Source organism: Carettochelys insculpta, chromosome 4 (genome assembly GCF_033958435.1).
Source record: "Carettochelys insculpta isolate YL-2023 chromosome 4, ASM3395843v1, whole genome shotgun sequence".
NCBI lineage: Eukaryota > Metazoa > Chordata > Testudines > Carettochelyidae > Carettochelys > Carettochelys insculpta.
Window position 1 is genome coordinate 70612194 of NC_134140.1, and position 24431 is coordinate 70636624.

Sequence of the window (24431 nt, forward strand, 5' to 3'; positions counted from 1 at the left end):
GCACTGGGGGGGTACATACCTGACAGTCCACTCCTATGGTCAGGGGACACCCAGGGGGCGGACACCCGGCTGCTGTTCAGGGATGGCAGAAGGAGGATCTGGAGGCCGGTGTCGGTGGAGGAGGAGTCCCCCTCCTCCTCCTCCTCCTGCCCCGGTGCCCCGGGGGGCCCTCGGGGTGCGGGGCTTGCCTCCGGGGCGGACTCCGCCTCCGGGGCCTGCTGGGGCTCCTCAGCCAAGGTGTCAAGCGTGGCTGGAGGGGAGGAGGTGTGCTGGGGGCCCAGGATGTCCCTGAGCTCCCTGTAAAAGGGGCAAGTGACGGGGGCAGCCCGAGATCGGCCGGCCGCATCCCGGGCCTGGGCGTAACCCTGCCGCAGCTCCTTCACTTTACTCTGGACACGGTCCGGAGTGCAAGCAGGGTGACCCCGTGCGGCCAGGCCCTCGGCCAGCTGAGCAAACACATCCACATTCCGCCTCTTGCTCCCCATTACCTGGAGCACCTCCTCCTCGCTCCAGAGCCCCAGCAGGTCCCGAAGCTCGGCCTCCGTCCAGGATGGGCCCCGTTGCCGCTTCCCGGGCTGGCTCCTGCCCTGGGAACCCTGGCTCCCCTTCGGGGGGGTTCCCTGAGGGCGCTGGGGGGGCTGCTGGGCAGCCATCAGGTCGGTTGGGGGTGTGGGTGGGTGAAGAAGAGCGTGCAGGCTGGCCGCGTGTTATTGCTGCTTCCTGCACGCTCTCTCAGCTTCCTGCACAGAAAGGGAGAGGGTGGGAACCTTTAAGGGGCTGCTCCATGCGGCCACCATTGAGCTGAGGGGCTGGAGAGAGCGTCTCTCAACCCCTCAGCTGATGGCCGCCATGGAGGACCCCGCAATTTCGAAGTTGCAGGACGCGCGACGACTACACGGTCCCTACTTCGATGTTGAATGTCGAAGTAGGGCGCTATTCCCATCCCCTCATGGGGTTAGCGGCTTCGATGTCTAGCCGCCTAACGTCGATGTTAACATCGAAATAGCGCCCAACACGTGTAGCGGAATCCGCACTGCGATTCGGGGTGCACCCTCTCGGCAATCTTCTGGAGTCTGCCAAGGATGACGTGAGCGAACAGTTTACCAGTGACAGAAGATGGGGTGCTGGGCAGTTGTGGGAAGAGACGTGAGGGGGCTCTGGGCGGTGGGGGGTCTGTTACTCCAGGGCAGGGAGGTGGTGTGGTGGACATACTGGCAGTGGAGGACTGGGGTGGGCACGGGAGGGTGGGAAGAGCAGGGGTTGGAGGTGAGGGCTGCACTGTGCAGAGCTGGGGGAAGGGGGCAAAACGCAGGGCTGGAGGACGGCGAGGCAGGGGCAGCAGGGGGTGCCCCCGCGGGCAAGGGAAATGGGGAGCGCCCCGCGGGGGAAGGCACCGAAACTCACGCTGGCCCCGGAGGTCCGTTTCCCCTGCGGGGGGTGGGAGGCGACACCGCACTAAGCGCCTGTACCTGCGCGCGTGCCGCAGGCGGGCTCCTGGTACCCCGCCGGGCAGCCCTGACCCGCTCCCGCCAGCCCGCGGAGGAGCCGCGCTTACGTGTGGCCAGAGAATCGAAACTTACCCGGGAGCCGGAGGAGGCGCCTCGCGCGCCGCGCCCGCCCGGCACAAGCTCCGCAGCCGCCGCCGCGGCTCCCAGCGCTCTGCCCGCCGCGTTCGCCTCCGGGCCGGGTAGGCGCCGCACAGCATCCCCGGGGCGCGCGGCAGGAGGGCCGGGCGGGGAGGCGGCGGAGCGGCAGCGGCTCTGGGCTGGGCGGAGTGAGGGGCTGAGGCAGGTTGGCGGAGAGGGAGCGGGGGGTCCTGGCGGCTGGGACGGGCAGGGACCGGACGGGACGGCGCGGGGCGCGAGGGGCTCGGTGGGAGGTAGTTTACAAGCCCTCAGCCAGTGCCTACCCCGCAGCACGCGCTATCTGCTCTCTCGCGGACTGCCTGCCCGGCAGGGCACTTCATTCTCCCTGGTGCAAGCCCCCTTCGTTCCGTACAGCGGAACCGAGAGGAGACTTTCATCAGTCAGTGGCTGGTGCTCCGTTGCGGGGGGGCGGGGGTCTAACATTGGCTTTCACGCTTAGTGCATCAGAAGGAACATCGATCAATTCTTTCTCTAATAGCTATTAAAGCCCTTCTCAGCTCTATCTTCTCTGTTGTTTCTGGGTCAGGTCCTCCGCCCGCTCCCACAATTCAGCATGTTGATGTAAGTTTCATTCTCAAACAACATCTGATTCTGCGTTGAGCGCCTGGGAATATTTAAACGCAAGGGTCTTGTTATGGCTCAAATTCTTGTTGGATTCAATGAAACATAGTATTGTGATGTGTACCCTTCCTTGTAGGTGTCAGGTACTGTTCTTTACGAAGCAGGCGCACCGGATTACCTTCAAGGAGATCCTGATAAATCTTAGGTTGTGTTTAGCAGATGCTTAATAATGCCATAAAATCAGGTTAGTATCAAAGGGTAACTTTCTGGTTTTCACCTGAAGGTTGTAAGCCAATGTAGAAAATGTGGTGTAAGTGTTAACACTTACTGGGGGTAAAAATTGTCAGTGCACTTAATTTCTTTATTTTACTCTGTATACTGTTGATGCAAAGAATCTTGGCTTTTAGTTTGTTGGAAGCAAGAAAAAAGTAAATTCTTCATTTGCTATTCTGAGATGCCCCCACACTTGAAACCCATTTTATATTCTGACATGGTAATTTATTATATTCTGGTCTTAAAATGATGGCATTGCTATCTTGCTGGATTTTCATTTGAAGTCACAAAGAGGAGAGATTTTGGCAAATGTCTTAATGAACTTTATGAATTCAGTAACAGTGAAAAAGAAACTGTTACTGGTGACAGTTAGATGATACAATGATTCTGCTCTTCAGTACTGGAGAGAACAGAGTCTGAGGTCCCCAGTGCACATTAATTTGAAATTCTTTTCTTTGTCACTAGCGGACAGTTAAGTCTCCATCATAAAACTACTGAGTAACTGGCAGATGAAGGGAATGAATTTCAGGATTGGAAGAACTGGGGTAGAATTTTGAAACAGAAGTAAAGTGGCAACAGAGATCCTATGATCTCTAGGAACTTGGAGCAATCATGAGGATTTTAAAAAGTGCAGTGTTCCTAAAATAAAAATATCTTTTACAATCACTTTCAATAAGTGGCATTTTTAGCCACTGTCTTGGAATCTGTTCCAGGAGATTTTACAGGAGCTTTCAACATTCCCTGCTGAGTAGTCTTCTTTATTTACACATGGTCATCTGATTAGTAAACAATAATATCATTAAGAGGCAGTTATATCTGCGGACAGCTATCCTGAATATAGTTTATTCATGGTACAGTATCAGATGTAGTCACAGTATTACAGGTAAGTAATAAGAGGATTTGATGGGAATTGTATGCAGTCTTTTTTTTTTAAGCAGAACTGTATAGTTTTGAACACATGTTCAATAGTGGAATTGTTATCTATAAACTAATAATTTTGGTTTAATTATCTTGGTTTTTATAATGTATACTTTCCTTCTTTTGTCCTATATCTAATATTTTATTTTCTTATGTTTAATATATGAAGTAGCTGAGTTAATATTGTTGGCTTGAGCTCATCACATTTTAATGTCCTCTTCCAAAAAGTTCAATGATTCTATAGAAATGTGTGCAGTTAATAAAGACAAAAATTTTTCCCTTTATGGAGAAATGTATGTTTCTTAACAGGTGTTTTGAAGCATACGTAAACTGAAGACTGACAGTGTAGAGTCATCATAAAGCTATCATGGCTTCTGGAGGGACTGATCAAGATTTCAGTGATGATGATGATGATCTCATAGCCCAAAACGATGAAGAAAAGTCCATGTCTTTTGAAGATCAAGTAGAAAATAAAAGTGGTTTCAGTGACTTTTCAAATGCATTTTTCTGGGAAACGGATAAACAGCACATTTCAAGAGCCAATGATTATAGCAGAAAAGACAGCTACGATTTCAGAAATCCAGGTGAGAAGACACCTTCATTTTTGTTCATGACCATATTGCTAGATCACATGGTATCAATAGGACACTTCATTTAAGATCCCATCATTTTCCAAGATAAGCACTCATTATGCATTTCTATGGTTATTTCTATGACTTACACTAGAGTGCATGATCCTGAGCTGTTTCTCAACATTAGAACAAAGTTCAGTCGTATGTTTATTTTACAACCTCCCTATTTGTTTCTAGCAGAGGCAAAATTAGAAGGAGGATATTTAAATGTGACAGGGTACATTTGAAGTAGAGAAGTACTAAATCCTCTCCACTTCTTTGGAAATTTACCATATTTTTTTTTCTTCTAATGCTTATGTCGCTATTGAGGCAGAATGGAAATCATCTTACATTCTCTGACACTCAGCTTGGTAGGATAAATAAATTATGTCACTCATTTGACACTACTATGATGTGTAGAATTCATGTCTAAGGTTTAAGAATAATTATATTAATCAAATACTTCAAGTTTGGGTTAAGTGGTAATAAAGAGCCCAGGGGATCTTTCAGATGAATGGTACTAACTCAAATATAAAATATTAACATTCTTGATTCTTGGGTCTGGCCAAGCCATATGCCACGAAGTTACATCCCTGTGGTACTCTGGGCACTTCATGATGCAGGTTAGGCCAGCCTCAGGTCTGGCTGAGGATCATTTATCATAGTTGTCTCTGGTTATGCCTGTTTTTGTTGCTGGCAGACTCACAAAGTGCTCCCCTATGCTGGCTTTACACCATGTCCACAGGCGTCAATCCAGATGCTGTATTAGTGCAGCTTTTTGGCCCCTTGTTGCCACTGGAGGATCTGACTTCAGCTGTTCAGGCAGAAATTTTCTATGCTTGGTGCCTACTTCAAACTGAACTCTTTTTTTCAAAGTTTCATGACTATAACAGCATAAAACTGCTCAATTATGGGATTAACTCAAGTGGAAGAGGTCTGTGCTGTGTACCTAAATGTCCCAGCTTTGCTGGTGATTTATAGTCCATCAATTTATTTCCATATGAAGAAATTTCTGTTTTTGCATTTTTTTAAACTTGGGAGATAACATTTAAGAACATTTACATTAAAAGAACTTCAAGTTTTAAAAATTGAGAGCACAAGACACAGAAAATGCCAGAATTAAGGTTGCCTCCCACCCCTTGTGCATATGCGTTATGATACAGTTTTTAATTACATGATTAAATGCTATTTTTCCTATGAAAAAACCTTAATTTGTGTATTTCTTAACTTCTGAGTGCTTGATTTGCAATTATAATGCTCTATTAACAGGATTTTTATGTGTAATACAATGGAATGATAAAGTGTTTAGATATAGGCTGACTCTCTGATTATATAATTCTTGCAACTGATTGTTAAGCCAAGTGTTTTATTAATTTTTTAGAACAAAAATATACAGGAATTCTGGAGGAAATATCTGACTTAATTTTAAGTGACATACCAAGAGCTCAGTAAGTATGGTGGCTATTACTTGAAATTAAAAAAAAAAAAAAATTATCAGTATGACTCAGATGATAGTAGTGCTACTGCACATGTTAGCTGCGTCTACACGTGCACGCTACTTCGAAGTAGCGGCAGTAACTTCGAAATAGCGCCCGTCACGTCTACACGTGTTGGGCGCTATTTCGAAGTTGAAATCGACGTTAGGCGGCGAGACGTCGAAGTCGCTAACCCCATGAGGGGATGGGAATAGCGCCCTACTTCGACGTTCAACATCGAAGTAGGGACGTGTAGACGATCCGCGTCCCGCAACATCGAAATAGCGGGGTCCTCCATGGCGGCCATCAGCTGGGGGGTTGAGAGATACTCTCTCTCCAGCCCTTGCGGGGCTCTGTGGTCACCGTGGGCAGCAGCCCTTAGCCCAGGGCTTCTGGCTGCTGCTGCTGCAGCTGGGGGTCCGTGCTGCATATACAGGGTCTGCAACTAGTTGTTGGCTCTGTGTATCTTGCACTGTTTAATGAAAGTGTGTCTGGGAGGGGCCCTTTAAGGGAGCGACTTGCTGTTGAGTCCGCCCCGTGACCCTGTCTGCAGCTGTGCCTAGCTCCCTTATTTCGATGTGTGCTACTTTGGCGTGTAGACGTTCCCTCGCTGTGCCTATTTCGATGTTGGGCTGAGCAACGTCGAAGTTGAACATCGACGTTGCCAGCCCTGGAGGACGTGTAGACGTTATTCATCGAAATAGACTATTTCGATGTCGCAACATCGAAATAAGCTATTTCGAAGTTGGGTGCACGTGTAGACGTAGCCGTTATGAGCTAGGCTGTGTGCGGCCAGAGGTCAAAGTTGGGTAGTGAGCCCATGTGCTACTCCAGTAAGAAAGGGATCAGTGCGTGCGAGGGTATTCCATAGCAAGTGGTGATATGCACTTCCAGCCAGGCTCCCACCAGCTTCTGAGGCTCGTCCCTCCATGCCATATTAAGCAGCTCACAATGAGGTTCCTAGTGGGGCATTCATGTTCCAGCCTGTCCTGCTGCCCCTCTCACTATGCTGGCTGGAAGCTGGGCAGTGCAGGCACTTGCCATCCCTGTGGTGACCACTGCTGTGGTCCCTCAGAGGAAGGTGAAGAGACTGATGCCTCTGCTGCTTGTTTGCTTGCATACAGTAGGTGCCCCCACACAGCCACAGTTCCCTTGGTGGGAACAGAAGCAGTGTGGGTAGGGACCACCGGGTAATCTGCAACTGGTATTGTATCAGGCCAACCCTGAGCTCCACAACCAGGAGTAGCTCTCCTCGGTACTCTCTCTTACACATACACACACAAAGCCCCTGCACTGACCTTCCACCCAAGCCCATGCCCTGAACCCTTTGCACTGCACTCCACACTTAAATTTCTCACGGGTAGTGTTATATTGCAAATGCCCACCCCAACTCCTTGTCTTGAGGTCTCGCCCAGGAAGGGTTGCAAGAAGACAGTGTGTATGAGAAATTTAAGTCACTTTCACCCTGGCATGGATGATGTCCATAGCCCGTTTGCCAGAAACTGGGAACAAGAAATAGGGAATGGATCACTTGATATTTACCTGTTCTGTTAATTCCTTCTGGAGTGTTTGGTGTTGACCACTGTCAGAAACAGGATACAGTTCTTATGTTCTTATATTCACTATGTACAGTCCAGAATGCTATATTTAGATAGTAGCACCCAAATTTGTAGGTCTGAGCACTGTATTAGACACCTGCTTTGTGTTCAGGGGCTGCACCTAGCTTTTCTATGTCTGATCTACAAACATCCTACATACTACTTTCCCTCAGATTATACCAACAAATCCCTAGACTATGATTCCAAGTAGAGCTAGATGATAATTTTCAAACTGATAGTTTTTCCATTAAAAAATGTAGATTTTTTTTAATTGAAACATTCTGTGGGAACATGTCAATTTCAACAATGTTTTGTTTAGAAAAATCTTAACTTATAGATTATGAAAGGAAAATAAAATATAATGTATACAAACATGAAATATTAAATGAAATATAAAAATAAAAAGTAACAAATGATAAATATATAGAAAATGAAAATACACGTCGAAGTCAAAGTCAAAATTAAATGTTTAGTTTGACTCAAAACAGTTTTTTAAAAATTGGAGTTACTAGCATGTGAAAAAAATCATTTTGATTTTGAAATAAACAAATTTTGATCTAAAAAAATTCAACAGAAAGAGAACTTCTGGTACTTGGCAGTGTTTCCTGTAAGCTGAGCACTTGGGCAGTCACCCAGCAGAGATTCAGGTGCTACCAGGTGATTAGCAGAGCACCCACAGCCACCCACAGTGGGTAGCCGTGTTTCTATTGGTGATGAACCACTGATAGAAACATATATTGCCACTGTGGACGGCTGTGGGTGCTCTGCTAATTAAGTCAGATGCCTTGGTGCACATAAACTTTATTCTGCCCACGAAAGAAAAAAAATAGAGGGAACACTGGTCCTCAGCCATCTCTTTTCATTGGTCATGTGACCGATGAAGCAACCTGCCTGCTGAATGGAAGAAATATCAGTCAGCAACAAATTAATCTGGCAGGGTCATTGAATATGGGCTCAGGGCTTTATTAATATACCTCCCTCCCAGATGAAAGAAAGGGCACATACTGCCTTGTGCAGAAATCTTTTGGAAATGCTGAGGACTTTATCACACTATCAATGCATTTGTAATCTCAAACCTGCTGCAATGCATTCTGGATAGGGTAGCATGTATAGAGCAAACAGGGAGCTACCTCTCTTGAGTAAAATGGACCCCTGTAAGCAAGCAATACCAGTGGTCTGAAATATGATGTGATACAAATAGCTTAAATAGGTGGATTAATTAGGTAGCTTTGGCATTGTAAAAGAAAAAGATTTCATTACTGTTGTGCTAGACACTTCAAATGGGGCCCTATGAAAATTAAATTTAGGGTACTTTGGAAACCTGGTTTTTAGAAGCAGGCATTTAAATTGTATCTTCAGCTCCTGTATTTGCATATAAAATAGTTTTGCTTTCAGTTATATGGCTGTAATGAAACAGTACGTTTTTCAAGCAAATATTGGCTATATGTAAGTGGCTCATGTGATTCACTTTTCTAAATTACCCCACGCTCTTCATCTTTTTAGCTTTATGTGAGTCACTCAGTTGATGATCTGGAAAATTCATAGGGCTGACGATGACATTTTCTGCTCTTTACAATTGTATAAGGTGTGTAGAAATACATAATCCCTATACATTCCTTATAGCAGCCAATAGAGATGTTGTTATAATTGGAAACAACATGGTGACACTGTTTTCACCAAGTTACTGATTTTTTTTTCTCATAGAGAACTGAAGTATTTTGTTTGTTGAAGGCTTTTCTAAGCAATGTTCCTTTTACATTTACTCAAGCACATGGTTTCTATTAATTGATGTTAAATTGTACTGTTTGTTGCCATATGCATTCTTTATTCTAGGTATGTCAGCTTACTTAATGATTATGTAGAGTCTGAGTTTTTTTTGATTGACGGAGATTCATTGTTCATCACTTGCGTAAGTGAACAGACATTACAGCTGGGACAGAACCTGCACTTCTTTTACCTGATAGAACGCTTTCTACTGGATTTATCAAACAAAGGCGCAAAATATGTTCTTGTTTTCTTCAAGGTAACAAATGCATAAGCTTTGCAATGAATAGCTGAATTGTTGAATGTTTCCACTGTATTTCTTCAGTAGAGGAAATTGTTAGTTCATAATATATTAGGTATTCTTTAACCAATAAGACATTAATGGCCAAGTTCAGACATGTAGCCAATATCATCCCTAAAAAGTGCACAATTAGTCAGGTAAAAGTAGTTGTTAGACTTTGTTGGAAGTTTTCTATTAAACAGTTCTTGATCAGACAATGCCAATTCATCAAAACCAAAACTGTTTTCCTATATGTACCAGATTTGATGAAAATTTTGTTAGGGAAGATTTCTTAGGTCCAGGATGGAGTGCCTGCATGAGCCTTTACCAGAAGAACCAGATGGGCTGGGTACTTACTTGAGATGTGGGAGGCGGAGATTCCATTCCCAGCTTTGCTGATTCAAATGAGAGACTTGCACCTTGGTCTCCCACATCTCGATTAGGCACCTAATTGCCAGCACACTGGCTATTTTGGAAGGTAAGTCTCTGGCTTTTGATGAAAAACTTCAAAAAGACTTGGTTTCTGATTTAGGACTGTAAACCATTTCCTGCTCAGCCCTAATATTTTTATTGTTAGCTTGAGTATGTACCCATTCAGATTACTCATAAGAAATGCATCTATGACTACGTCTGCACTACAGAAACCTTTCGAAAGAAGCTCTTCCAGAAGATCTCTTCCGAAAGAACTTCTTTTGAAAGAGTGCGACCACCCACAAAAAAAGTGGATCAAAAGAGCAACCTGCTATTTTGAAAGAGAGCCCCCACACTGTCCCTTTACTCTTTCAAAAGAATGGACCAGGGATTGAAAATGAAGACCGTTCTTTCGAAAGAAGGGCCCTTTGGAGCGTCTACACATGTATTCTTTCAAAAGAAGCTTTCGAAAGGGGCCGCTGTTCCTGAAATGGGAAAGGAAGAGTGATTTTGCAAAGAGCGCAACATTCTTTTGATTTTACTTTCAAAAGAATACTTTTTGTGTGTAGACGCTCCATTGGCTCTTTTGAAAGAGCCCCCTTCTTTCGAAAAATCTTTCGAAAGAACTTGCTAGTGTAGATGCAACTTATATGCCTAGCAGGGAGTTCCTAGATGAGAACAGGAGAATGTGATAAAATACATAAACTACTCCCAATCCCTGCTATTAAATATTCTCATGGTCCTCAGTCTTTATGAGGTCCATATATTTATGGGCAAGCAATTGTGGACAGATTTAGTTCTGAATTTGGGCCTGCAAATATTCTTTCTGGTGTTCAATTAGTCTATTGTTTCTTGTTTCTTACTTTTTCCGTAAGGGATTTGGTTCAGGTTAGTTTTAGTTTTCTGTGTTTTCCAGGGGTTGAAATGAAACATATGTACAAAATGGAGTACTGAACAATGATAACTGTTCATTTCTGCTTCTTGTGTGGACTTTGTTTTTTTTTTTAAGAATTTTTGAGAACCATATCCTATTTCCAGCCCATGGCAACAAAAATAACATGGCAAGATTAAGACAGATTGGAAACTAATCCTCTTCTCAGGAAGTATCAGTCTGAGTTAACTGGAATTATAGCTAAAAAAGGCATATTGTAAAAAGTGGAAGTTAAATCCTATTGCGGGAAATATAAAGGAGTATAAACTCTGGCAAATGAAGGCCAAAAAAGAATTTGAAGAACAGCTAGCCAGAGACTCAAAATGCGATAGAATACATCAGAAACAGGAAGCCTGCTAACCAATCAGTGGGGCCACTAGATGATCCTGAAATGCTAAAGGAGCACTCCAGAATAATAATATTGCCGAGAAGCAAACTGAATTTTCTGCATCTGTCTTCATGGCTGAGGATGTGAGGAAAAGTCATGAACCTGAGCCATTCTTTTTACATGACAAATCTGAGGAATTGGCATAGATTGAAGTGTCATTAGAAGAGGTGTTGGAACAAATTGATAAACTAGACAGCACTGAGTCACCAAGATCGATCCTATTCACCCAAGACTTCTGAAGAAATGCAAATGTGAAATTGCAGAATTACTAACTGTAGTTTATAATCTACAATTTAAATCAGCTTCTTTACCAAATGACTGGAGCTTAGGGCTAATGTGATGATAATTTTTAAAAAGGGCTCCAGGGGTGATCTCAGAAATGACAAGCCTTTAAGCCTGTCTTAAGTAGTGGCTGAAGTGGTTAAAATGATAATAACGAAAAAAAAAATTCAGATACAGAGATGAATATCATTTGCCTGGGAAGAATCAGCTTCATATTTGTAAAGGGAAATCATGCCTCACCAATCTTCTCTGAAGGGCTCAACAATCATGTGGACAAGGGAGAGCCAGTAGATATAGGCTATGTCTACATTACCACCTTCCTTTGAAGGAAGCATGGTAATGAAGCTGTTAGGAGTTTACTAATGAAGTGCTGCTGTGCATAGGCAGCACTTCGTTAAGCAAATTCCCCCCTGCCCTCCATGGCAACTCCGAAGTTTTAAACTTCCAAGCAGTGGCAAGCGTCTAGCTGTGGCGCACCTGCTGGTACTTCGAAGTGCCAGGGCATCTTCAAAGTCCACTTACTCATCAAAATTTTGAGGGGTGTACTTAGATTTTCAAAGTCTTCAATGAGGTCCTTCATCAAAGGCTCTTAAGCTGTCAAGTAATAAGAGAGAAGGTCATATCTTGGATTGGTAACTGGTTAAAAGATAGGAATAAAGGGTAGGAATAAATGGTCAATTTTCAGAATGGAGAAAGGTAACTAGTGGTATCACACTGGGATCCCACTCAACATATTTAACATTTTCATAAATCATTGGGAAAAAGGGTAAACAATGAGATGGCAAAATTTGCAGGTGATGCAAAACTACTCCAGATAGTTTACTCCCAAGTGGACTGTGAAGAGTTACAAAAGAATCTCACAAAGCTGTGTGACTGGGCAACAAAGTAACAAAAGAAATTCAGTGTTGCTAAATGCTTTGTAAACCCCTTTGGAAAAAGTAATCCCAACTTTAAATGTAAAATGGGAGGGTAACATTAGCTGTTACCATTCAAGAAAGAGATCTCGGGGTCATTGTGGATAGATTTCTGAATTCATCCACTCAATGTTCAGCAGTCACAAGAGCTCACAGAATGTTGTGAATTGTTAACAAAGGGTTATATAATAAGACAGAAATTACCATATTGCCTCTATATAAATTCATTGTGCTCCCACATCTTAAATACTGCCTGCAGACCTGGTCACCTCATCTCAAAAAGATATACTGGAATTGGAAAAGATACATAAAAGGACAACAGAAGTAATTAGGTGTACAGAATGACTTCCATATGAGGAAAGATTAACAAGACTGGACTTTTCATCTGGGAAAAGAGTCAATAAGAGGTGGCGAGGGGGATATGATAGAGGTCTGTAAAACCATGATTGGTATGGAAAATAGTAAATAAGGAAGTATTATTTATGAATTCTCATAATACAAGAACAAGGGGTCACCAAATGAAATTAATAAGGAAATATTTCTCCACACAATCCACAGTCAACTTGTGGAACTCCTTGCCAGAGGATGCCATGAAAGCCAAGATTATTACAAAGGTACAAACAAAAATTAGATAAGTTCATGGAGGATAGGCCCATCAATGGCTATTGGCCAGGATAGGCAGGGATGGTGTCTGCCACAAGCTGGAAATGGAATAAAGGGGATGCATCAGTGGATGATTTCCTGTTCTGTTGATTCCCTTTGGGGCACCTGGCATTGGCTGCTGTCACAAGACAGGATATTGGGTTGGATGGACTGATGGCCTGACTCAATATGGCCATCCTTATGTTCTTACATTATCCTTGGTGGGATTTAGGAATCTCAGTAGTTTGACAGTGTCCTAATGTTTTCGCTGAATAGATTTGCTAACAAAATATTTTTCTTTCTCTATCAAGATTCTTAAATGGTAAATTAATGATATTTTAAATTAATTTATTTCTCCTGTTCAACCTAATATATTTTATGTTTGATTATAAAGTTAGAAAAACTTGCTGTAAAACTAAAGCTTATATATCATATTGACTTGCTCACATAGGTCCTAGAAATCCCTCTCCATGAAATCTGAAAAATATTATGTGTACATTATAGTGCAAAATTGGATTAACAAAAAATAAAACCTGTAGAGTGTAGGCCAATTACTCTTCCAACTGTGAATCTGTAATTAATTTCTTTAGTCAGCATCAAAATGAAAATTGATGAATGGTAAAATTCATGTGCTCTTTTTCTAGCCTCTGTACAGAGAAACCAAGAGCTTTGAGTATTCTAATTCTACTGAAATATTGTACATCAGGTTATATTATAGAGAAAGCACAATTTTAAAGTAAATTAAAAAGGGGGTGAGGATAATGGTAAGAGACCCATGAAATGAGGAATAAAATAATGAAGCATCTACTACTGGTCATCATTCAAGATAAGACAATGAGCTAGAGTGGCCTCTGTTCTGATCCATCTTGGCAATGTCTAAGTTTTTACCTGTAGTGTGTATATTTCTAATTTATGTACATTTGGGGGATATACTGACTCTGCACCAATATACTGATGTTTTGGTAATGTGAATAAAAGGAAGAGAATCCAATTCTTGAATATGAGTGGTGTGGTTTCCACCACTGTCCCTGCTTCAAAACAGATTTAACCTCTATAATTCAGGCTCGTGGAAGATCTCCCAAGTATGGGTTTGCGCTGGTGCAGAGGCTCTCAGCCTTTCAAGACTACTACTCTATGTTTTCAGGAATCTGATTTGTCTTGTGTACTTGAAGTTTCACCTCACTTAAAACTACTTGCTTATGAAATCTGATATAAAATACAAGTGTTGTATCACACTGTTATTGAAAAATTCCTTATTTTCTCACTTCTACTATATAACTATAAAATAAATCAACTGGAATATTGTAGTTAGAATTCAATGTACAGCATAAATGAGTCATTGTGTGAATTTTAGTTTGCACTAACTTTGTTAGTCCTTTTTATGTAGCCTGATGTAAAATTAGGCAAATATCTGGATGAAAAATCCTAGCTGAATACTAATGCTCTAGTGGCGTCTGTTTTAGCATCTACAGCTTACGTAGTGGGAAGGGTGTGTGGCCAAGAAATACTTGCGCTCCAGTGATCCCCAGAACAAACCTGGCCAATGTACACCCAGCCTGAGGAACTGGCTCCAATGACTCACAGATAAATCCCCAGCTGCACCAGTTCCTCATTTGGCACAACCAAGAGTCTGGCCCACAAGCTTTTTCTTCCACTCTGTGGCTAAGTCTAGATTGTTGAGAATTGTTGGCAAAAGATATGCAAATTGTGCAACGTGTTTGCCTATCTCCTGCTCACAGTTCTGTTGGGAGAGGCTTTCCCGACATCTGGCCTCTCCACATGTGGCCAGATGTTGTGAAAAGCCCCTCTGCCAACACACCCCTTCTTCCTTGTGGAATGAGGGAGACTGGGAGTTTGGCAGAAGGTTCTGACAAGGCAGATTTCTGACAGAAGCCTGCAATTTGGACATAGCCTGTATGTCAGCAGAATCTTGTAAAGTCTCGTTATATCACCTAACTAGGAACTGATCCTGCCAATGCTTATCCACACAAGTAACCTTCCTGAGCAAGTTACCTCAGGGGCACAGAGGTAAACCCAGAGTAACTCCATAGCTGTGCTTAAGCAAATGGAGATTCTATGGATTTACACTAATGTAAGTGAGGGCATGAATGATCCAAGAAGATTATTTGTGTGGCTAAAGGCTAGCAGCACTGTGCCACCAACGTACAATATTTGGAAGTTACTAAAATTACATAATATAAAGCAGTGCTCAGCAATCTTTATCACCTCATGGAACACTTCACTACTCGTTATAATATCATGACACACCCAATGTAAGTAACCCAGTCCCCTCCAACTCCCCCAGAGCCAGGCACCCCCAGCTCCCCACTGTAACTCAACCCCCATCCCCTTCTCTAGCATCAGGCACCCCCAGCGTCCCTGCTTCAACCCAATCGCCCACCCCCCCATCAGAGCCAGGCACCCCCAGCCCTCATCCCTGCTCTAACTCAGTGCTGGCGACTCAGCAGAGCTGGCACCACCATTGCCACTGCCAAAAAAACGCCGCTGCCACTGCCCTAGAGCTGGCACAGCTGCTGCCATCAAGCGCTTTGCCCACCAAGCAGTAGGGTGCGTGCGCAGAGTGGCAGACGGCATGTGGCTCTGAGACACAATAAGTGCAGAGCACCAATGTAAAGAGTTATTTTTATGTTCTGTTAATTCAAAAGAATTGCTCCAAAGCAGAATCTATGAAGATGTACATGCAAAATATCAGAGAGGTAGCCGTGTTAGTCATGCATCTGATGAAGAAGGTCTTTGCCCACGAAAGCTTATGCTCCAAAATATCTGTTGGTCTGTAAGGTGCCACAGGACTGCTTGTTCTCATACAAAATATGTCATTATTAAGAATGAACATATTAATTTACTTGCAGCTAAATTAAATGGATAATCTGTATAAAAGTATGACAGAATTTGACATTTTTTTTGCAGGATGCAGAGCATGCATATTTCAGACATCCCACCCTCCTGTCTTTACGTACTGCATTGATTCTCCATCTTCAGCACAATACTGATGTTGTCATTCACACTGAATTTTCCAACTTTTTAGAAGGGAAGTGGCAATCTTTCCTGCAAGAAAGCTACCCTTATTTTATAATGATCTCTGATGAAGGACTGACTGAATTACAGACAAACTTTCTCAATTTACTTACCATTCATGCCTTGTCAAAACGAATCAATGTTGTACTTACTTCTGGACAAGAATCAGATATGATCAGAGTTTATGGATATCACATCCACAGCATGTACAAGCACAAGACATTTTTTTTTCAGGTAAACAATATAGGAAAATTTTATTGATATTGAACAGAAAAAAATAATGTTTAAGAGGTGCAGATCTTGCCTGAAAATGACAGGAAGCTAAGCCCTTGTCTATATTTGGAAAATTATAATAATGTAATGAAATATTGATTTAGCGATAGACTGTAAACAATCTGGGACAGAGACTAAGCTGCATATGCACACAGAACAGGACATTACATAAATACCAAATGAGCTGAAATGAGTGCATGATTAGATTATGGCATAGCAAAAATAATATTGTGTGTATCGTGTGATTTATGATTTATTCTTTCTTCTGTTTTGCATTATTAGTATTATTATTATTATTATTATTATTTTATACTTTGCCATTTGTAGGATTGCACGGGAAGAGAAGTTGTGAGAAGGGATTGAAGACACTATATTGCATGAAGGTTCAATGAGGATTTCCTTGGGAGCAGAGGGCACTGTGGGCTAAGGCAGGAAAAAGGAGACTGTGTGGGGGACACAAGGGGGTGGGCAATAGTCGACATCTAGAAGAATGGAAAAGGCAAAGCATGGAAGCTGACTGGTAGAGTGGCAGCTGAAAGGTGAAGAACTCAAGGCTGGGGCAAAGCGTCTACGTTCAGTAGAAAAAGCTACCTTTATACAATATAATGCCCCACATATGTGGAAAGCCCTTTTTTGAGCTCATCCACAAGGCGTCAACCCTCTCCATATTTAAGCACCTCTGAAAGTTCTATTTGTTGTTAATGCCTGTACAGAATGTACTGACAGACAACACCATATCTGAAGAGTAGTTTGTTTTTAATGTTTGTTAGCTAAATGTGTGGCACTTTTGCCTGCTCTTTGTGTTTAGATTGTGAGCCAGTTAGAGTAAGGATTGTTCTTTCTTTCTTCACAATAAATTGCTCACTTATGAGCTATGGGTCAAGAAATACCATATATCAATTCTCACATATTTGTGAATACATTTGAGTAAATCACAGTCTCTTCACAGAACATTCAAGAACAGAAAAAGGTGAAATTCATCAAGCACATTTTATATTACAAATAATTCACATCCCTTCTGCACTCTGAATACTGAGTTCTATAATATATGCATATTATAACTTTTTTGGCATGAACTGTATCAGTACCCAAATTGGTATCAATGTGTGTATTTTCCATTTCAGCCTTACTGAATGAGCAAAAAAATCATAATATTCCAATAGCATGCATATTGAAAAATAAAATGGCTGAGTTTAGAAGATTAAAAAACTTGATTTAAAATAATCTCTCTCTCTATTTTTAAGCACCAAGCAGAGGTAGAGTGTGTTTTCCACACACTAGTTAAAGACCTGCAGAAATTGAGTACAGCTGGATTACTTTTTCTTCCTGGACATTCAAGTTTGAAGGATATAGAAAAAGAGGTATTTCATTTTGTTACTTCTGTCAAAAACTTGAAAGAATTTCTATCAAAATCCTTCCTTCCTTCTAGTTCCTATAGAAGACATATAATTCTGGAAAATATTTTAGGAGTTTTGTAATTTGAAAAAAGTGAAAAAAATCCATTATGAGGCTTCCACTTTCAAAATAAACTGTAATGTATAAAAATGCACACAGTTATATTCAGTGAAAGATCTAAGTAGATCCCCTTAACAGCTTCAAAACTGAATGTATTTTATACCTTCAAATTTGCCCTGCTCTAAAACTGCAATATGTAGTATGGTATTGCTATTTTTACTAAAAATCTTTTTATGATTGGCATGTCATTATTTATTATTAAATACTACATATATCTTATTTAACATATATGAACATTTCCTGAGAGACATATCATTGCTAATGAGGATGTTTGATTTCTTTTTCTGTATTTGGAGAAACTACAGGTTGAACCTCTCTATTCCGGGACTCTCTTGTCTGGCAAACTCTGTAATCTGGCATGATTTTAGTTAGCTGAAAGCCATTTGTGATGAGCATGGCTAAGTACCTGTGGTCCCATAAAGTTTTTTTACAGCCACTTGTCCTGGCTCTCAGTGTTCTGTGCTGTTATTTAGCTGTAATTTACTCCTAAATGTCTTCTGAGAACCCAGTAAGCAGTGAAAGTGCTGGTAATGTGCTAGAAAATATTGACCTCCTGTCATCCAGCGAATTCTCTTGTCTGGCATCAGTTAGGTCCCAAAGGTGCCAGACTAGAGAGGTTCAACCCATACAAATGTAGATCCCAATCTTTTAAATATATAAGTATGCTAATAACTCTGCCTAAAGTTAAGCACATGGATAAGTCTTTACAGGTTTAGTGGAATCACTCCCATTGACTTCACTGGCATTTGAATTGGGTTGGATAATATGTGCATCTGATTAATAATATGATAATGATTCAATAAAAGTTGCTAGATCACAGCACTTTTAGACATTAGGCCTTAAAATCAAATGAGTAAATCTGGACTCTCCAACACTTAGAAATGCCTTTCCTCTCTCTCTCTCTATTCCTTTAAATTCCTTTCCTTGGTTAAGAACTCCTCATTCTTGCTTCAACCACGACACTTAGGCTATGTTTACACTACAAGATAGTATTGATTTTAAGACATATAGGCCATGTCTACACTAGCCCCAAACTTCAAAATGGCTATGTAAATGGCCATTTCGAAGTTTACTAATGAAGTGCTGAAATACATATTCAGCGCCTCATTAGCATGCGGGCGGCTGCAGCACTTTGAAATTGACGCGGCTCACTGCTGCGCGGCTCGTCCCGACGGGGCTCCTTTTCGAAAGGACCCTGCCTACTTCGAAGTCCCCTTATTCCCATCTGCTCACAGGAATAAGGGGACTTCCAAGTAGGCGGGGTCCTTTTGAAAAGGAGCCCCATCAAGATGAGCCGCGCGGCCATTTCCAAGTTTGGGGCTAGTGTAGACATAGCCATAGTGCGATTTTATCAAGTGTGTGTCTTCACTGTAAATTCCATTAGCTCAATTTATGGAGCACTAAAATTGACATAATAGCAATATCATAAAATTGTCATAATCTGGTGGGTGTAGCATTCAGTTTGAATCTAAAATTAATCTGAATGAAAGGTAGTAGGGAAGCGCCATGTCTGTAATTCAAATCCATTAGCCTCCAGAGATGTCCTGTATGTGCCTCACAATGCCCCACAACTCTCCGCTCTAGCCTCTTCCATCTCCACTGCTCTCAGGTGCGCAGGAATTAGGCAACAGGAAGACTATTTCAATTCAGCACCTGGAAGCCTGTGGCTGTAGGGTCATGCTTGTATGAGAGGCTTAAAAAATCTTCTTTCTTTTTCTTTGCTATTAGCGTGACTGTGGGGTCTGTGCTTCTGTGTCTACCTCTGCTAGCTGCCTTTTTTTTCTGTGTTGCCTGGCGCCAGCAGCTGCTCCCTCCCGCCCCCCGTTCTTTCCCCTTGGGGCAGCTAGGCTGTGAGTGGGGGTTGTGCTTGTACGATAGGATGAGAAACTTCTTTTCTGCCATTTACATTTTGTCCTGCCCCCAGCAACCCCTCCCTTCCCTCCCCTGGAGGCGCCACACAGCCTGGAACTTTTCCACGCCCAACTGCATCATGTGGCTTGACCCTGAACCAATAAAAGGATGTGCTGAACATGCTGCCAGGCATCTTGTGTGTGGCGAGGGTCCTGGAGCCACCTGGAAGAAGTCTCCCTTGGTGGCTAAAGTTACTTGGGGCTGGCAGCTATTCAGGGGCCTTGCAGCCGCTGAGGAGAAGTCTGCCACAGAATGTCGGTGAGCAACCAAAGCAGCCGTAACTGATTCAATGATCCATTGCATTTTCAGTGTAGTGCCCGTGTCTACTTACACATATATTTCAGGTGCAATTTCTTGTTCGGAAGATCTCCTTTGCCAGAAGGTCTAAACCCAGATCCAAGCCAACCATACTATGTATTCCTACATTGCTGGTACGGCTTGTGCTTCTTCTTTCCTTGTTTAGTTATTCCACTCATTGTCTAACCTCTCCCCTGTCACATTATGATGAGCAATATGTGTAGTGTAGATCTCAGTACTGAAATGGGGTTTGCAAATCATCCTATACCTCTGCAGGGAAGCATCAGTTGTATTTCCTTAAACCTGGTGACTAAATATTTCATTCGTATGATTTTGTTCCTTGTTAACTTCTTTACCTATTATGTTTTTAAAAGGTGAATAAACTCTTCTTTTAAAATCCTCCTCATATATTTAATGATGTATTTATGATACCAGATTTGTGAGACATTATCACAGCTCAAACATGTTTGGCCAGAAGTATCTGATATTCGACACATTGTCTGTGTTGTCACATGTGCAGTGGGACTGAGACTATACAGTAGGTTACAAGAGAAGCACCAGGCCACCATTCCAAAAAAGGTAGGATTTCATTTCACACAAATTCTTGGTTTTTTTCCTTTTCCTTCCATCACTTCTACAGGTGTGCTATTTTAACGGTATGCATTTTCCTTAAGGCATATATTCACTGTGTTATCCATTTACTCCTATAAAAATTATTATGAAATATTTCTATATAACAAAACTGGTAGAACAAAAAATATTTCCAGGAAAAGCAGCAATTGACCTACATAGAAATAAATATCACTGGCGCAATTTCAAATACAGAACTAGCCTGTTATAACAGGGGTAGCCGTGTTAGTCTGTATCCGCGAAAACAACAAGAAGTCCTGTGGCACCTTATAGACAAACAGATATTTTGGAGCATAAGCTTTTGTGGGCAAAAACCCGGTTTGTCAGCTACAACCTGATGAAGCGGGTCTTTGCCCATGAAAGCTTCTGCTCCAAAGGCTGTGGATACACTGCCCCTCCCTTTCAGAAGGGGTGTGCGAATGTAGTTGATTGGAAATGCAAATGAGGCACAGATTTAAATATCTCACACCTCATTTGCATACTCACAGGATCTCGATTCTGGAAGAGCTGTTTCTGAAAGCTAAGATAACAGCTGTGTAAACGGGATTCTTTCGAAAGGAAACCCCACTTTTGAAAGACTCTTCTTCCTAGTTTTTTTCAGGAAGAAGGGTGCTTTTGAAAGTGGGGTTTCCTTTCGAATGAACCCTGTTTATATGTCTGTTTTGGCTTTCAAAATCAGCTCTTCTAGAATCAAGATCCTGTGCAAGTATGCAAATGAGGCACAAGATATTTAAATCTGCTACTCACTTGCATTTCCTATCGGTTGCATTTGCATACGCTTCTGAAAGGGCAGGGCAGAGTAGCCACAGCCAAAATACCTGTTAGTCTATAAGGTGCCACAGCACTCCTTGCTGTTTTTGCAGAACTTGATTGCTGTATTCCATATAGGATGTGGAGCTATGTGCGATTACATATGTGCCTTTTTAACATTAAATTAATTGAGTCAGTACATTTAGTAAATGTTGCCAAATCTCACATTTTTATGGTTCTCATACTATCTGATGCTTTGCTTAAAAGTCTGAACTTTTGAAGGCAATGATTATGAGAGCTCTCTTTCAAAGCAAAGTGAGTTTCTAGCCCTCATGGTTTTATAGAAAGATTTAAAAATGAGACCAAAAAGTACAGTCTGAAAGCTCTAAAATTAGAAAGCAAATAAGAATCCAATATTTATTAAAATGAGGAGTCTTGTGGCACTTTAAAGACTAATAGATTTATTTGGACATAAGCTTTCATGGGTAAAACCTCCTTCTTGCATGCATCTGATGAAGTGTGTTTTATACAGAAAAGCTTATGCCCAAATAATCTGTTAGTCTTTAAAGTGTCACAGGACTCCTTGTTGTTTTTGCAGATACAGAATAACATGGTTGCCCTTCTGAGACTTCTCACCAATATGTACTAGTATTTAAAAATCTGATGTTTTTTCAGCCTATCTCTTGATTTTAGGATCTTAATTTTTGAGCATTTATGCATTAATAGTACTTTTATCCTGAGCAATGTGTATCACAGGGCAGTCGCAGCAATCTTAACTGTGCTCCAATGTATACATCTGGGGTAAGAAGTGCTGTAAGTCTGGCCTCGTAGGGGCAGAGTTAAAGTAGCAATGTGTGATTTATTATGTATGCTGGTTGTGTTGTTCATAAAGTCAGTCTCTTCTGGCAGAGTAGACAACTAGATTTCTTCACTTTTAATGTTCTTTTTTATGTCAGATAGGTTATGTATAGTAGTAGTAGGCATCCGTCAGTCCCAGAGGACTATGGTGTGTTGTTGCACCCGGGGTTGGATCGACAGCAGCATCTAGTGTGGCTGTAAAGTCCGATTCTTGAGTGACAGTCTTTTCCGCACAGGGTACAGGAGAACACTGAGCCCTAGTTGATGGACTGGGGGCGGGACTTCCTCAGGGTTCTTTTCTCTTCTGCTTGTTGCCTGAGGTTGTCTTCATACTGGGACAGTCCTTTTTTCACCCATTGCTTCCACAGGCATCTATCAGTGGTGAGTGTCTCCCAGGTGGCAGTGCTGATGTTAGCAGCCTTTGAGTCACGCTCGCACATATCTTTGTAGCGGAGATGAGGTCTTCGCTATGTATAGACCATCCTTTACTTATATATAATATGGTCTTGTGAACACCTACCTTTAACAAATACCTGAAAAAAATTCTCTTTAACCTCTGAGTATAGGACAAGAAGTAATGGGCTTAAACTGCAACAAGGGAAGTTTATGTTAGACATTAGAAAAAAATTCCTAACTGTCAGGGTGGTTAAGCACGAGAATAAATTGCCTAGGGAGGTTGTGGAATCTCCATCACTGGAGATATTTAAGAGCAGGTTAGACAAACACCTGTCAGGGATGGCTTAGATGGTGCTTGGTACTGCCCCGAGTGTAGGGGACTGGACTTTATGATCTTTCTAGGTGCCTTTCTTGTCTATGATTCTATGATTTTAAGTACTGGCTAAAGCTACATGGGTGGCCTTGCATTTTGCACTCACTCATTTTAGTCACAAGTAATTAGAGACAATGTTGTAGATGCAAAATACTTGTGAAGGGAACTGACCTCATTCATAAGTGCAGCTACTTGACATGCGTATAGATGAAGTCAAAAAGATTGAGTGCCCTCACAAATCAGAGGCTGTGTCTAGACTAGCCCCCATCTTCGAAGAGGGCATGGTAATTAGGGTGTTGGGAGATTACTAATGAAGTGCTATGGTGTATATGCAGCACTTCATTAGGCTAAATCTCCTCCAAGGCAACTTTGAAGTGCCAAAACTTCAAAGTGCTGGCTTGCATGTAGCTGCCAGTAAGGGACTTTGAAGTAGTGTGGGCACTTTGAAGTACCCGTGGCTACACGCAAGCTGGCACTTCGAAGTTTGACACTTTGAAGTTGCCGTGGGGAAGATTTAGCGCAATGAAGTGCTACATATGTGCTGCAGCACTTCATTAGTAGTCTCCCAACACCCTAATTATAATGTCCCCTTCGAAGTTGGGGGCTAGTCTAGAAACAGCCAGATAGTCTAAAAGATCAGTTCTACATGTCTCTAATTATGTCTGCAAAACAGCAGGCGCAAAATGGAAAGTTAGATGCAAGCTCTTTTTGAAATATGATTTGCAAAATAGGTTGTATGTAGGCATGATACTTTTTGTTTGTATTTCTACAGAAGAGGAATAGGAAAGTAACATCAGCAGAGGCTGAAGACCTAATCAGGATGTATTGCCTCAGTGTGGTTCTTCTGTCCCATGTACCTCTTCAACAACGAGCTCATACTAGATTAATCAGTAACAACTGGAGTAAACATGTTATCACATTTATAGAAACGGTAGGCATTTCATTTTCATAATTTCTGCTTTTAGTTGTTGTATATTAACAGAAGACACAAAGGCTGGAATTCATGAAAGGACTTAGGTGTTGTAACACTGAGAGTCATGATACTTAACTTTTAGCTGCCTAGAAAATCACAGGAACACCTCGGAGATCCACAGAGCTGAGTTTGGTATTATATTTCCAATAAAATAAATGGAGAAAGTGATGAGTTTAAAAATGTGATCCCCGAAAGCCAACTTGCTAGGTATGGAGACATGACAGATGCAGATGAGAGGGGTGTGTGCTAAGACTTGCCTCTCTCTCAAAGAGAGGTACCTAAGTCCAGACTGCAGGGACGTACCCAGCTTTGTTTACTGATCACTGAAAAGAAAACTGCTGCCTGGAATCAGGCAACTTAGATGCTTCAGATACTTACTGAGAGACAGACTGGGGTGCCTGCCTTATGCCACACAATATGGGGGATGGGAGAAAGAGGCCACCTTACAACTTTTAGCTCAGTTATGAGAATGCTTTTCTAGGTTCAGTTTCCCCCATGCTGTCAAATGGGGAGAAGAGGTTTTGAACAAGATTTTCTCACTGTTCACAAGAGTGGTCTAACCCCTAATCTGTGCAGGCCTGTTGACAGGGGGTGGGTGGACAGAGGGGGCAGTTACCCTGAGGCCTGGCATTTCAAAGGGGTCCAGAGCTCCAGCCTCTGCCACTAGTACTTTGGCAGTGGTGTCTGCTGGAGCTCCAGGCCCCTTTGAAGTGCCACGGCAAAGC

General features: G+C 42.1%; 1 protein-coding gene across 1 annotated transcript in view; it reads left to right on the forward strand.

Moving 5' to 3' along the window:
- The first annotated feature begins 1601 nt into the window (after positions 1-1601).
- DDX60 (DExD/H-box helicase 60) overlaps positions 1602-24431 on the forward strand; it is a 93159-nt gene continuing 70329 nt past the window's right edge. Inside the window, exons 1-9 of the mRNA XM_074993062.1 lie at positions 1602-1687; positions 2344-2451; positions 3708-3982; positions 5391-5457; positions 8916-9105; positions 15623-15964; positions 17248-17364; positions 20162-20305; positions 23506-23664. Of these exons, the coding sequence (XP_074849163.1) occupies positions 3766-3982; positions 5391-5457; positions 8916-9105; positions 15623-15964; positions 17248-17364; positions 20162-20305; positions 23506-23664 (1236 nt within the window). The 5' untranslated portion in view covers positions 1602-1687; positions 2344-2451; positions 3708-3765. The remainder of the gene's footprint in view (positions 1688-2343; positions 2452-3707; positions 3983-5390; positions 5458-8915; positions 9106-15622; positions 15965-17247; positions 17365-20161; positions 20306-23505; positions 23665-24431) is intronic.